The sequence below is a fragment of the Planococcus citri genome, chromosome 5 (genome assembly GCF_950023065.1).
Source record: "Planococcus citri chromosome 5, ihPlaCitr1.1, whole genome shotgun sequence".
Classification (NCBI taxonomy): domain Eukaryota; kingdom Metazoa; phylum Arthropoda; class Insecta; order Hemiptera; family Pseudococcidae; genus Planococcus; species Planococcus citri.
In genome coordinates, this window is record NC_088681.1 from 68,238,932 (window position 1) to 68,254,564 (window position 15,633).

Consider the following 15,633-nt stretch of genomic DNA (forward strand, 5'->3'; position numbering starts at 1 on the left):
TTGATGCTTTAAAAAAATATGTCAAAGTTATTAATTCTGTCAGCGATATCGAAAATCGAGAAACACTGAAGACTTTCTATAACGATACACAAAATCCTATTAAAACCACTAATTTAGTAATTCTAGCGTGTAAATATAATAGGCTAGAAATTCTGAAATGCTTGCTTGATAATGGTAAAGTCTTGGAAAACCTATCTGTTAATGTTTGTAAGGATGCTATTACACCTGGTGATAAAGACGAATCATGCCACGATGCATTTTATTACGCTGTACTTTCTGGTAATGTCGACCTTATTGAAACTCTAATCAAAAATTGGTCGTGTGATTATTTTGCTACTCGTCCAGAAGAGCTAGATGAGGTACTTTCGAGAGCGTACGAGGAATTGAAGTTGAAAAACGTGTCGTTGTCAGAGAGTATGGAAATTTTTGTCCAAAGCCAATTGATTAATCTTCGTTTTTTCTCGAATTCTTCAAAAAAACATCGAATTAGTGACAGAGTCAAGATTGATAATATCAGAGATCGAGTTGATTTAGTGCTAGAAAAAATCGTTTTTTTGAAGTCGATTTCTGATGTCGAGAAATTGGATGAAACATTTTTATTCGTCGCTAGGTTCATTGCTCAAAATATTCACGTGCTCAAACGTCAATTGAAGTTCACCTACGATAGATTACCTTGGGAAGAAGTTGAATTTTGTTTAGTTTCTTTCATTTCGTCTTATGTCAATCAGCAAGAAATTAATTTCTTTTATCGCGCAATTTTAAATAAGAGCAAAATTATTCGCTATTTAGAACAATTTGCTTATAAACTCGAAACTGAGAAATCGAATATTGAAAATGAACGAGTTAATAACCTAGCTGATCTTCCGAGGCGGGAACGCGATCAAATTGTCACCGGCATCATTTGCAATAATCCCGAATTTCAAGACCTGTACAACGATTATCAATGTATCCGAGATATTCATTCTTTGCAGAAAATAAACGAGTATCTCAACCTCGCTTTATCAATCGATCCTAAAGAAAGACGAGGCCAATTAATTATTAGTCGTGCTCTGCAAGTCATGGGCGAGTATCTTAAAAACACATTGGAATCTCCAAAGCTATCTTCTACTACGAGCGAGCTTATTCTTCTATCATTGCCAGAAAATACCAGAAAAATCGTCATCGATTTACGTAACTCACTATCGCATGCTTATTCGCTTTTTAGAAGAAGCGAAATCGAAGAAAATTCCGACGTCAGCTTTTTTATTGGTGTTCAGAATAATACAAAAAGAATTTACGACGTGATTACCAATATTCTTTGCGACAAAAAAATCAAAATGATCCGGAAACTGTTGCAGGATATCGTTGATAGTGAAAGTTTGCACGAGTTTGTAGAAATCGCCGAAGCATTGAGCATCTTCAATGTGGATAAAATGAGCGAGAATAGTTTCAAATTGACGGAACACGAGAATTTGGAAAAACTCATCAACGAGATGAGTGATGCTATTTCTGACAAGACCTACTACGAAAAAAATCTCTTTGATCAAATCAGGGAGATAATGAACGCTGCAAAAAACGAGTCGCGAAACACCATATCTGATTATAACTTGAAATTCGCAATGTTGAAAGGTCTTCTGTGTTCCTTGCGGATAAATGGTGGTCATAGTCACAATAGCAATCATGTTAGGATACAAAAATACATATTTAAAACCACATTGCAGAATTTTTTCCCCGAAGAAACATCATCACCCAGTCTGAAAGAAATCGTGGAATTAGCTATGCCTATTTTTCATAGCGTCAAATCGAGACTACAGGGTGATGATCTACAAAGATTGATCACATCCATGTTTAAAATCGTTCATATTGCTGAATTCAGAATAAATGACATCAAATGGATTAAGAATTTGAGAGAAAAATTACATGAAAAAGGTGCCTTTTCTTCTGCATGTGAAGAAAACCAACCGTTCCAGACTTCCAAAGAAAAATACCAAAAACAGCTTACATTGAAATTGTCCGAATTGAAAACTGTTTTGAAAGATCCAGTAAAAGGCGAATTGAATAAAAAAACTCTTCATTGGACGGATAAAAAATTTCAAGCTGCAATAGAAATGTTGGTTCTGGACATCTTGTTAATTTTAGGCGAATCCGATAACCATCTAGAAGAAACCCTCCTTTTCTTGGATGAAGATAGTCCATTGCTGCTTGGAAAATGTCTACGTAATCACTTAGCTCATGGTAATACTTTACTCGATGTATTAATGTCTCATTCATCTACAGCAATAATTTTAAATGCCGAAAAACTCGTTTCTGAAAATATTGCCAAAAGTAATGGAAAGATTGGCAAATTAGTCAAAGATGATCCTACCAAGTTGAAGGCTAAATTTGATCAGGATCTCATCACCGTTGTAAATCAAGGGGAAATGTTCACTGCATTAGAACAAGGTGATTTTGAAGAATTGAAGAATTGTATCGCCAAAGGAGCAGATATTCGTGCTAAAAGTATCAATTCATGGTCTGCGTTGCATTTTGCTTCTCGTGGACCTAGTCTTGAAGTTGTAAAATTTATTCTCAATCAGAATTTAGACGCCAATGTTATAAACGCAGAGGGCCAAAATCCACTCCATATTGCTGCTTCTAATGGAAGAAAAAATATTGTCGAATTTTTCATCACAAAAGCAGGCATTTCTGCTAACTCTCCTGATCAATTCCGAAGAACACCACTACACTTCGCAGCTAAAAATGGTCACAAAGATGTCGTCAAAGTACTGCTGCAAAATAATGGAGATACCAGTAATGTGACCGATTTATCGGGTTTTCTTCCGATGCATCATGCTGTGCAACACAATCATGTTGAAGTCGTTAAAATTCTGCTGGAAAAAGGCAGGAATGTTGAGCACGAGGTTTTGGCTGGCTTTACACCTCTACACATAGCTGCAGAAAATGGTAGACTAGAGATGGTCAACTTTTTGCTCAGTTGTGGGGCAAATGTTAGTGCGAAACATGATAAACGAGCTACACCATTGCATCCAGCCGCCCTGAATGGGCATTTCGAAGTTGTGAAAGCTCTAATTTCAAAAGGAGCCGATGTCAATGCTAGAGCTTTAGATGGTGGTACTCCTTTACTCCATGCAGTGGAAACTGGTCGTCAAGAAATAGTCAATTTTCTATTGAAGTATGGAGCTGATCCAAATATAGCTGTAAAACTTCATTGCGATACCCCTTTGCATTATGCCACCAGTGATGGACACGAAGAAATTGTTGAAGCTTTACTTTCTTACAAAGCAGATCCCAATCTTGTCAATGCTGACCGTATATCTCCATTACATATCTCAGCTCAGATTGGCAATTTGAAAATGGTAACCCAGCTTCTGAAACATGGTGCAGATGTTCGTGCTAAAGCTATTAATTTTCAGACGCCATTGCACTGTGCAGCTAAAAGTGACCGAGAAGAAATTGCTCAACTTCTGATACAAAATGGGGCGGAAATTGATTCTAAAGCTGATGATAATTCAACCCCACTACACTTAGCTGCTCTTAAAGGACACAAAGATGTTGCTGCTCTTTTGATAAAAAAGAAAGCCAGAATTAATATTGAAAATGAGGCTGGTCAGACACCATTATTTGTTGCTGCTGGAAATGGCCATGTTGACATCTGTGAGCTCCTAATTGCCCAAAATAAATCCATCGTTGATTTTAGAAATCATAGGGGTTTGACATCTTTGCATTTTGCTGCTTCCGGTGGTCATGTAAACGTTATCAATTTTCTCATTAAAAATGGAGCTTATGTGAATACCAGAGATGAAAGTGGCTTTACACCTTTACACACAGCTATTCTGCGCAGTAACAAAAATTTGGTCAAGTTTTTAATAGAAAATGGCGCAATGGTAGATACATCTCAAAGTTCTGAATATTCGTCATTGTTTCACAACACTTCTGTAATTTCACCTCTGTTCTTGGCTGTTGAAGCAGGTCTAGAAGATATTGTTGAGATTTTAATAGCAAACGGAGCCGATGTCAATGGAGAGAATGGCAAACCTCTGCTGCAGGCAGTACAAAAAAATCATAAGGGCATATTAAAAATTTTACTACAGAATAAAGGTACTATTGATTTCAAAAGTGATGACGGTCATTCGTTGTTACATATTGCTGCTATAATGGGTCATAAGGATATTGTTAAAGTTCTGATAGAGAATGGAATTGACGTAAATGCCACGAGTTGTTTTGATATAACACCATTGAACCTTGCATCAAGACTAGGTCATGAAGAAATAGCAGAAATTTTGATTAGAAACAATGCCAATGTTAATAATATCGTCAATTTTGATGGTAGCACTCCGTTGCATAGTGCTGCTGTAGGGGGTCACGCAAATATCATTAAACTTCTATTGCAAAATGGAGCAAAAATGTTGAAAAATGGTAAAAATAGATCAGCTTTGGAATTTGCAGTCGCATATAGACACTTGGATGTGGTTAAAATATTACTCCAGCATAAAACTGTAAATTTAAATGCTAAAGGTAATGCAGATTGGACAATTCTCCACATTGCTTCTCAAGAAGATAACTTAGAAATTGTAAAATATCTTGTGAGTAAAGGATGTAACATTCATGCCAAAAATAGCTCAGGCTCGAAACCAATTCACATCGCTGCTAGAGAAGGTCTTAAAGACATCGTCGAGTTCTTTTTGAGTAAAGGATTAAAAGTTGATGAATGTGGTCATAAGAACCAAACATTACTACACTATGCTGTAATGAAAAATGCATCAGAAGTTGTTAAATTCTTGATATCCGAGGGTGCTGACATCAATGTTAAAGATAATGTAGGTTCAACCCCGCTTCATACTGCCGCACTGCATTTTTCTGCAGACGTCATCAGAGTTCTTTTGGAAAATGGAGCTGTTTACAACCCCGTTGACAATCAATCCTTGAAACCATTGGATGTAATGAATGAAGCCAATGGGGTATTTGACACGAGCACAGGAAAATTTATGGAAACCGTAAAAAATGAACATTTATTAAATCTGTTTGTTTCTACCGAAAACTTATTCCAGGCCGTTAAAGAGGAAAATCCTTCAGCTGTCAAAAGTGCCATCAAATTGGGAGCTTTCATCAATGCCAAAAATGCTTACACTGAAACTACTCCGTTACATTATGCTGCTTGGAAGGGCTGCGTCCAAGTTATTGACATTCTGTTGGAAAATAAAGCTAATCCCAACTTGGTTTGTAGCAAGAAATATACTCCTTTGCACTACGCTGCCAAGTTCTCAAAATTCAAATGTGTGAAAGCCCTAATGTGTCACGGTGCAATTTACAATCCAGTTCCTGACAATGGTAAAATACCATTGGATTATGCTACAGATAAAGATGTAATTAATTTACTGAAAGTAACCGACAAATGCTTTGAATTGGTTAAAACCAGCAACACTCGAGTTATCAGTATTCTCAAGAAAATGAAAGACAGTGGCACATTGAAATCGATCATGAATGCTTGTAACAAAGACAAGAAAACTTTGATGGCTGCTGCTCCTCAAAGTAATTCTGCATTCGTCGACAGATTAATGGAAGTTGCAGATGGTGCTGGATCTGATCAGATCAAAGAAGCTATCACCCTCCTGGGTAAAGGACGTTCCCAACCTGACTTGAGTATTCTCAATAATTTATTCAACAAAAGAAAACGATTACTTGGACCCAATAATCTGGCCACTTTGGATATTCAGAAGCTTATGGCGAAAGCGTTTTACAAACAAGGAAATCACCAAACAGCTTTAGACATGCTTGAAAACGTTTTTCTAAAACAGAAAGAAATGCTCGGTTTGAAAAACAAAGACACTTTGGAAACAAGAAGTTCAATCGCTTTGATACTTCACAGACAGGGAAAAAATAACAAAGCTTTGGATATTTTCCAAGACGTTTACCCCAAACAAAAAGAATTACTGGGTTCGAATCATCATGAAACGGTAGATACGCAGTTCCATATGGCTCTAGTGCTGGAAAGTCTAGGTAAACACGCCGAAGCCTTACGCATCAATAAAGAAGTCTTCGAGAGAAGGAAAAATGAGCTAGGCATAGATCATATATCTACAGTGTCGGCTCAAAATAATATTGCCATGGTACTCGTTAGTTTGGGCGAATACAAAGAGTCGTTGAAACTTTACAACGATGTTTTTCAAAAGAAAAAATCTTTGTTGGGTATTGGTGATGCTGCCACATTAGGAACTTTGAGCAATATTGGTGTAGTATATGTAAAACAGAATAAACTTCCAGAAGCTGTAAAAGTTTTTCAAGAGGTTCTAAGTATTCAGAAAAAAACGTTGATACAAAATCATCCAGAAACTTCGAAGACTCAATTCAACTTGGCAAAAGCACTTTTTGCTCAAGGTAAAGACATATCAGCATATAAAATCTATAAAGAATGCTATGATCAATGGAAATCAGTTTTTGGGCCAAATCACCCTAGAGTTATTCTTATTGAGGGAATGGTCAAAAAATTTTTGCTTAAATGCGAGATGCAAGGCCTAAACAAATTTGAGATTATTCAGAATCTTCAGACAGATATCAACATTGCTGTTTGTAAGGGTGATTTATCCACTGTTGAATTACTGCTTAAATGTGGAGCCGATGTCAATGAATGTGACATGGATGGTAGAACTCCTCTGCATTATGCTGTGAATAATGAACGTCTTGATATTGTCAACATTTTACTTGATAATGGTGCGAATTTCACTCACGCTACGAATAAAGGTAATACGCCTTTGCATACAGCAACCTCAAAACGTAGTACCGAAATTGTCAACGTATTGCTGCAACGTATCAGTTGCGATAAATTAAACGAATTCGTCAACGCTAAAACTACCTCCGGCGGTACCACATCTCTCCATGTTGCTGCTGAAAATGGTACCTTGGATATCGTAAAATCCTTGCTAAATCATGGTGCAACATACAACGTCACCAACAAAGCAGGCAAAACTCCAATCGACCTTTCTACGAATCAAAAAATCACCAACTTACTCAAATTAAGCGCCGTATCATTCGTTGGTGACAAACGAAAGGACTGATCAGAATTACCCTATTGGCGAGGTGGCAATTATTTTTGTCATTTTTATTGTCATATTGGCATTTTTTAGTTACGAGTAGAATTCGCACCTTCAAAATAGGAAAGAAAATAACCACATAAATGTCAAAACATTGCCACATATTTGATTTCGCACATGTGCATCTTGCTGCGGTAGACAATGAATTGTCAAAATGTTGGCAATAATTTGCTTATATCTAACTTATAGACAAATATTGCCAACATTTTGACAATTATTTTTGCCAACATCAGCGCCATGCGCTTGCGCAAGACATTACAGACGCTAAATTTTGTTTACAATTCAGAGAGAGATTAGGGGGGGGGGGGCATTGTATTGAAATTCACTCGAACTCGATCATTTTTCAAATGTTGACTGTGATAATGCGCTCACTTTTTCACTGAACCTAATGAGCATTCTGTAAGGTACAAGTATGGCCCAACTGCCTAGCAGTTATTCTCGTAATAATCACAGTAGGGGAAATGATGATAATCGTCCCTGAGAGGAGAAAGTGCGATCTGTTCTCCTTCTTCTAAAAGAACAACCCTTATACTGGAAGTATGGTAAAGTTGATGTTTTTGCATTTTTGGGGTTTGCATGACCCCCTGCAACCAAAAATAACACTTTGAGTCGGGTATGCTGCTTAGATCATGTAAAAAATGCAAAGGGCCTAACTCAAAATTTCTACAACATTGCAAGTTGTTTGGAGTTATAAGGTCGCATCTCAAAAAAATCCTCTTTCTTTGAGTAAAATTTGCACATACAAAGTGTCAGAAACCAGTTTCGATAGTGTTGAACGTTTTTAAGATGTAAAATAATCACAAGGAGTGTATTTTTTGTAGGTTTGTTCCAAAACAAAAAATTTTTAAAATAGAACATTTTTCAGAAAAATTAATTTGCATATATACTAAAATTTTAGTTTTTTGGGAAAAACTCAAAAACTAAGCACTCTAGAAAAAAACTAACGACATTATGTCGATTGGAAATTTAATTCTCTACAATTTTGTTAACAAGAAAATTTTTTTGGACGCCTTTTTTCGCCTCCAGATCACTTTTTATGAAAGGTTATAACTCAAAATGTTTTCCAAACATTGAAATATTTCCTCTTTAAGATTTTATTTTACAAAATATTCTTATGCTAAATGAAGGTAGGATACCCAATCTTCAAAATGACATGCTATTCATTCCTCACAATTGATTATAAGTTGATGAAAATAATGAATCAAGTTTTAAAAAAAAAGAAAATCACTCTCCTGTAAAATTTCACTTTTTTGAGATGTGACCTTATAACTCCCGAGGTGCGATATATTAGTATTTTTAGTGTTTTGGTCATTCACTCACTTTTTGAAATCAATAAAATTTCATTTTTTATGTAGGATTTTAGGTACATTAGGTAGGTCTAGGTACATCGTATTTATTTCTCAATTTCCATCGCATTGGTGGTCTAATGGTGATGGTGATTACTTTATTTTTTCAAGACAAATTATTAATTTTTGTACCTACTTCATTATTAACTTAAAAACGTTTGTATTTTTTAAAATTTACTTACTCGATGCTGTAAAATAAAGATGTTTTTTAAACTTGAATTTTCTTATTTGAATTGTAAGAAATCAGAATCATGATTTTGATTTTTGCAAAAATTCTAATTTTTTTCTTTTCTTGTCAACAGAAAATAATTATCAATAGGAAAAATACTAACGATCTTTCTCACTCAAGTCTCCAATTGTTCATCATTTATTTCTTAATTTGATGATCATAATATCGATTATCGTTTTTTATGAGTCTGTGATCACTGAGTTTCTGAATACATTTTTTTAGGGTAAAATTCATAATTTTCTGTGTTTTAAAAACTGAAAATAATAAAACAATTCCACCTATCTGGAAAAATCAAGGAAATAGGTATATCGCAGAATTCGGAAACTTTCACTTCAAAATCAGAGAATTTCGTGAGTAGAATTTGATTTTATAGCTGATTCAAACAAAGTCAACTATTTTTCTTGTGATAAAGTTTGCTCACTCCAGCGAAAAAGGAAAATAATGGTAACTCGATCCCCCTTCCGTCATTGTAGATTGCCAGATTGATTCATTTTAGTTAAAAAATGACATTTTTTGATCTTGAAAATTCGATGCACCAATGTTGGGATAACAATTGGAAAGAACTAAGGAGGGGAGGGGAGTGGAAGTTAAATACCCCTAAATGTTGAAAATCAGTATTTACTCTATTTTAGAGTAAGTAGGTACTTTGTTACGGTGCGGTGTTGAACTTTTTAATTTCCACGCTTCCCGCAGAAATTTGAAAGCTTCTGGAGAATTCGAAAATCATGTCGGAACAGCGAAACTTGGATTCAGGAAGGGAGGGGGTAATATTAGTTTCAAAACTAATTTTCATTATTTTTATTGAATAAATATCTTATTTATACCTACATATTATTTAATAAAAAAAATATTTTAAAAATACATAAAATCACCATAAATGGCCAATTTGGGATTTTTTAATCGCCAAAAATTGAAAAATCAAGCTGAAATTTTGACCATGGGGGTTTCAGACCATGCTAGGGTCTTGTTCGAATTGAAGACTGATACAGATTGATTAAGTTATTTACGCTGATAGGTACCTCTCTATGGTACTTATTACATCAATGTGTAGATAGGTATTGGAGACAGACGTGAACATTTTTCAATGACTGGATTAGCTATAATTAGAATTCGCTAATGATATGTTTGGGAATTTATACCCATTCTAACTAGTTTCACTTTGGAAAATAATACTCAATATCTGACATGAAATTCTAACGTATTTATTCACACAATAAATGTACAGAGATATCTACACACGAGCAAGAGAGAAAAGATAATGAAAATATGTACAACAAGTACAGAGCTACATAGGTACGCTAGCTACGTAAACAACGTGCGCAGGTGTACGTAATAACGCCGCTAAGTGGCTACAAAGTTACTGCTTCATAATTAGGCGCGAGAACGCAACCCAATTGCCACAGTGCTCCCCCCTAAGCGAGGGACTCGCGAGAAAAATAAGCTAAAATGAGCTAAAAATATGTACATTGAAAGAAAAAAAAACACAAAGGTAAAAAAATTAAAAATTGTAAAAAAAAATTGAAAAAAACAAGATTAAAAAAACACACAATTTACAAAAATGACCAGAATACACGTTTTGAATAAATAATCGGTGACAACTACCGCGTATACATGCCTTTGAAATGCACTTTCCACTTCGGACACTGCTTTTTGCTTTCAGGCTTCTGAGTAGGCTCAGGCTTTGCGGTATGCTCGATCTGACTCCATGATTGATCAGTGTCTGCTACAGGCGCTAAGTATGCTGGTTTGAGACAATCTACTGATACTAGAACAGCTTTACCATTGACTTCTACCTCGATCGCTTTGTCCTTATGACAAATTACACGATGTGGTCCGGTATATGGTGGAATGAGTGATGCGCGTGGGTTTCCATTTGTAAGAAAACATGTGTGCACGTGTCTAACGCTTCTGGCATAAAAATCGGTGAATCTCCATGTCGTCTGAATGACTTTCCAACACTACTCAATGCTGATCGGAGACTCTTCACGAATTCTGGCACATTTTTCAGCTCAGGCCATGGAACTATAATCTTAAAAGGGAAGCGACAACGTATTGAAAAAATGTGAAGCTATCGCTATCTCTCTCTAACCAACGTTTTCGTCGCGGTTATGATACGCGCGCTTTTTCAAATTTCAAGCGCGTGATCAAGATTTTGAGGTTTTCAAATTTTTTAAATGCTGATGTGTGCCATTAAATTTTTTTTCAATTTTTTTTTTTTAATTTACATAAAAGAAGATTATTGCTGATGATATTCACCATTTTAAACAAAAATACAAAGCACGTGTGTTTTTTAATTCAAATTTTCGATTATTTTCTTTTAAATGATGAATTTTTTTGTACAAAAATTTTCCAACAATGAATTTGATTCCTTCCTATTTTTTGCCTCTCTCTAAAGAAATAGTTGGCCATTTTAAATGGTAAATAAATAATTCATTTCTTTGAGTTTACTAAAATGATACCGAATTTTAATCATGGTTCATTTATTCGTGAAGGGTTAATAATTTGAATCATGGTTAATTGTTGTGTAAGGGGTTGCAGGAATACCAGCAACAATTCCAAAGGGGTCTCCTTTCATAAGTAAGTTTGATATCTGGACTTTCTATTTTAATTGAAACATTTGTGCATTTCCATCATGAAAATTATACATTTTAAAATTTCAAGGTTCCCACATTCTAAGGCCGATTTTCAATTATGGGTGCAGTCGATTAATGATGAAAATTGGGAGCCCACAAAAAACAGCGTTGTTTGCTTGAGGCATTTTAACGATGATTGCTATTATGAACCTAACAGTAAAAAACGGAATTTACGAGTAGGCGCTGTTCCCTCATTGGCATTGAAAAATGAAAAATTGGTAAACTTGACAAATTTCGGAACAATTCAGCCATTTCAGCCTAACCTCAACAAGCATTCGGTAAGCATTAAAAACTCAGTTTGCAAATTTTTCAAAAATTAATTTAAAAAAATCGATCTGGAGGTGAAACAAAGCTTTCTTCAAAAAAATTACATCTGGTCAAAATTCTAGAGGATTAAATTTCCAATCGACAAAACGTCATTAATTTTTTTTAGGATGCTTATTTTTATATGTTTTTAAAAAAAAAAACTTTTTGAAATGTCAAAATCGAATGCATGATTTCAATGCCGCTTATAACAATTTTTTTTTTTTTTTTTTTTTTTTTTTTTTTGGTAATCCTATCATACTGCACTTTGAAACTGCTCGTTTCTCCTAAACACCAACCTCACCTACCGCTCAGACCACCTCGCGCTCACTCCACCCAACATGGCCGAAAGTCCCAAGCCCAAAAACCTGAAACCCACAACTCACGCGGGACAACTCACACAAGGGATCCACGGCCCCGGGAGAAGGTGCCGAGAATTTGCATTTATTATTATTTGTTTATTCAATTCTGCCCCTTGGTAGAGGCACCCAGCAGCGGGCCAAACTCGGTGGCTACCGACGAACGGTGTCTTGCCTCCAGACAGCAGGTTTGCAGCGGAGTGTGGTTCTACCTGGAACAGTTAAGCAGCAGATCACATACCATTAAGTACATATCACATAAAGCATAAGGCATAAGCATATATAAAAACAACAAGAGACTTTGTACATGGTAAAGCTTCCCTAGGGCACCGGACTGTGCCTTGGACAGTGACTACTCCCACCGCACAGATGACCCCTGTCGCAGATCAGCATGCCTGAACAGGGACGCAGGAAAAGCATCGCGAAACCCGAGAGTGGACCCAAAGGCCCACTAACTGACGCGAAGACTTGACCGACGTGATCCCGAACAGCCAAGGGCTCCATCACCGTGGGTCACTGACCGGACCAATAACGAGAGAAATGAAAGGGAAGTCCTGCCAACCGGAGTAAATGGACCGTCACGTGCCTAGCCAAGGACCACCAACCAAGAGTGACTCCACTACAGAGATCTCTTGACTAGTCTCCCCCTCAGGATAAAAAGAACGCTTGTTCTTTCGCGCAACGATCCAAGGCACCAGCCCACAAGACAACTGGATGATAGATCACACTGGGGGAAAAGGGAAGGAACTCAGGAGAAACCACAGGCGACACACGTGGCCTGAAGTGAAGAAAGGATTCCGGCAAACCCTACAAAGGGGATTTACCCATCATTTCCAGCAATGCGGCGGCGGCGAGCTTCGTACTCCGTGTTGAATCTTTTTAGCCATTCAATCAGCTCCTTGGCAAAAGTGTCGAATTTTTTGCTGATGGCTATCTTCCTATTTGTACGGTCGATGAAATCGTACTTAGAAGTGATGAACAAGGATTCCGGACAATCGTACACAATGTGTTCATTTTTCTGTTCTAGGTCCCCACACGGGCATTCTCGACTGAATGTGCGATTAATGGTGTGTAGATAATACCTAAACTCGCCATGCCCTGTCAGGATTTGGGAGGACCAATAGTTGCATGCAACGTCTGGTGCTTGTAGCCTATCTGAGATATTAGGAAACATAGTCTTCATAAAAGCGTCGTATTTGTCCCAGTCCTTCTGCCACAGCCGGATCGTATGCTTTCTCAGCCTATCCTTAACCTCCCTATATGTAAGCCTCACCATTGGTGACATGACATATGTAAACTTCTTTGGCTCTACCTTATACAACTCCGGATAGTTGAATGGATACTTCCTAGTCTGGATACCTTTCTTAGCGAAATACGTTATACCATTTTCAATGACTTCCAAGTAGAGTGGAGGAATACCTGCGACAACCAAGACTTTTTCAGTAGCAGAAGTGCGATAGGCCCTAGCTATCCTGAGTGCGAAACCCCTTTGAGCCGAAAGTAATTTCTTTTGGGTACCTTTCAGAGCAATTTTTTTCAGACAAACAGAAGCACAATAACTGAAGAAGGCCACAACCAGTCCCCTATACATTATGCGCCTCAGTGTATTTGAATACCCGTAGACATTTCTCATAATAACCTCAAGAGAATTTGACACTGCTTTTGCTTTTGACACCATGTTGTCGATATGGGGATCCCAACTCAAATCATTGTCTATGATTACACCTAAATATTTAATCTGCTTGGAGACTACCAAGTGAGTCCCTCGGTGTATAAAGAACTGGTCAGTACTTGGGTCTGCTTTTTTGTAGAAAACCATAATCTGTGTCTTGGCAGCATTCAGCTTAACAAAGCCCTCTTCAAGCATCGTCGCTATCTCTTCCATTACATCACTCACTCTGCTATCCAACTCTACCTGGGAGTTAGCACCCACAATATAGACTGTATCATCAGCAAATGCTTGTATGTAGAGATACTCCCTCGCTATAGTGAGTACCCGGTTATAAAAAAGTAACCAAATAGTTGGCCCCGAGATAGAGCCCTGAGGACATCCTAACATTACCATTAGCTCCTCCAAAACTCCCTCTAAGCCAGCTTTGACTACCCTATCTTGACAATAACTATGGAACAGATCAATAATTACTAGGGGAAAACCAAGCTCTCTAAGAACCTTCATTATCATTAGCCACCAGACTGTGTCAAATGCTGCCTGGACATCTAATGAAACAATTGCAACAAAGGGAAACTTGTTTCTCAGCACTGACAAGTTATGTAAAAGAGCATGGATTGCATCCTCACATGATTTACCCTTACGAAAGCCAAATTGGAACTCGCTTAACAAGCCTTTTTGTTCGATTTTCTCCCAGTATTGGCAGTTGATCACCTTCTCAAACACTTTTCCCAGAATAGGAAGCAGGGTTATGGGTCTGTACCCATCAGCCTTATTCCTTGGCTTACCAGGCTTTGGAATGAACACCACTTTACCCACTTTCCACGCCTTTGGAAAGTACCGACGAGAAATACAACAATCAAACAACCGCATAAGAAGTAACGAGTGATTATAGAAAAGCAACCTGACGGTAGTTGTAGTAATTCCATCTACTCCCGCTGCTTTTTTCCTTTTCAACTTACGAATTATACCATTTAACAAATCATAGGTTACATACTCGTTATACTCCAGTGGTGTCCTAATATGGTTTACAAATTCTTCATAGAGCCTGTTCTGATCTTCCGTAATTCGACCTGGTTCCCTGGGAAACTTTGATTTGAGGAGATGCTTGTATTTTAAACTACCAGAGTAAGTGTTTCCTAAGCTATCAACTAATTCGGGGATCTCAGCAGAAGAACGCCTCGTTTGGGCCCAGTTATACACTGGTCCCCACGGGCGGGTTGGACTACAAAAGATCCTCCAAGAATTTTCCCTAGTCTTGTCAAGAGTATAGCGGTAGTGCTTATTCAAACATTTATATAGAACCAAAATGACTTGCTTGTAAGCCCTGTTACGTTTTCGACGAAGTATGCTGCGCAGATTGCCCAGAGCTGTTCTCATTTTTTCCAACTTATCGTTCCACCAAGGATGTGAGGGTTTGGGGCGTTGAGTTGTACATGCTTCCTGTAACTGGATGAGACGGGTTGTCAGTTGATCAACATACAAGTCAATCTCATTGTCAGAACAAGTAGTTTCGAGAAGCGGGAAATTTTCATTCCCAATGGCCTGGTCTAATTTTTCATAGTTGATTTTCCGAAAGTTTTTGCTAGCTGCAGACGAATTAATTTCCCAAGAGACTGTAAAGAAGATGTAGAGGTGATCGGAAGCAGACTCCCGCTCCAACACCTCCCAAGAGCCAACACACTGCAACAGTGTTGGTGACACCAAAGACAAGTCAGGTGAAGACTCCTGCACCGTCACACCCCCATTCACCATTCTTACCCTGGAAAAGGTTGGCGATCCATCGTTAAGGATTATCAATTTGTTGGCAGAGAACATTGCATCTAATTCAGCTGTCCTTTCGTCTGCAGGATATTTGCTAATTATCCTTGAGTTAAAGTCGCCTACTAATATAACTTTGTTGAATTTATTACACAAGGTATTCAAAACTGCAATGTATGGCATAAAATCGAAATCCGCCGGAGGGGCAATATATACATTGATAAGAGCAATACCTGATATATCCAAGCAGATCACATCATTGTTAG

At 37.3% G+C, this 15,633-nt stretch overlaps 2 protein-coding genes across 20 annotated transcripts in view; both read left to right on the forward strand.

Moving 5' to 3' along the window:
• On the forward strand, window positions 1-8,632 carry LOC135848789 (uncharacterized). The gene has a single exon (XM_065368789.1). It carries the CDS (start codon window positions 417-419, stop codon window positions 7,029-7,031), a length of 6,615 nt encoding a protein of 2,204 aa, XP_065224861.1. The 5' UTR covers window positions 1-416; the 3' UTR covers window positions 7,032-8,632.
• Window positions 1-15,633, forward strand: part of LOC135848790 (uncharacterized) — a 35,419-nt gene that overhangs the window by 4,094 nt on the left and 15,692 nt on the right. The window lies entirely within an intron of this gene.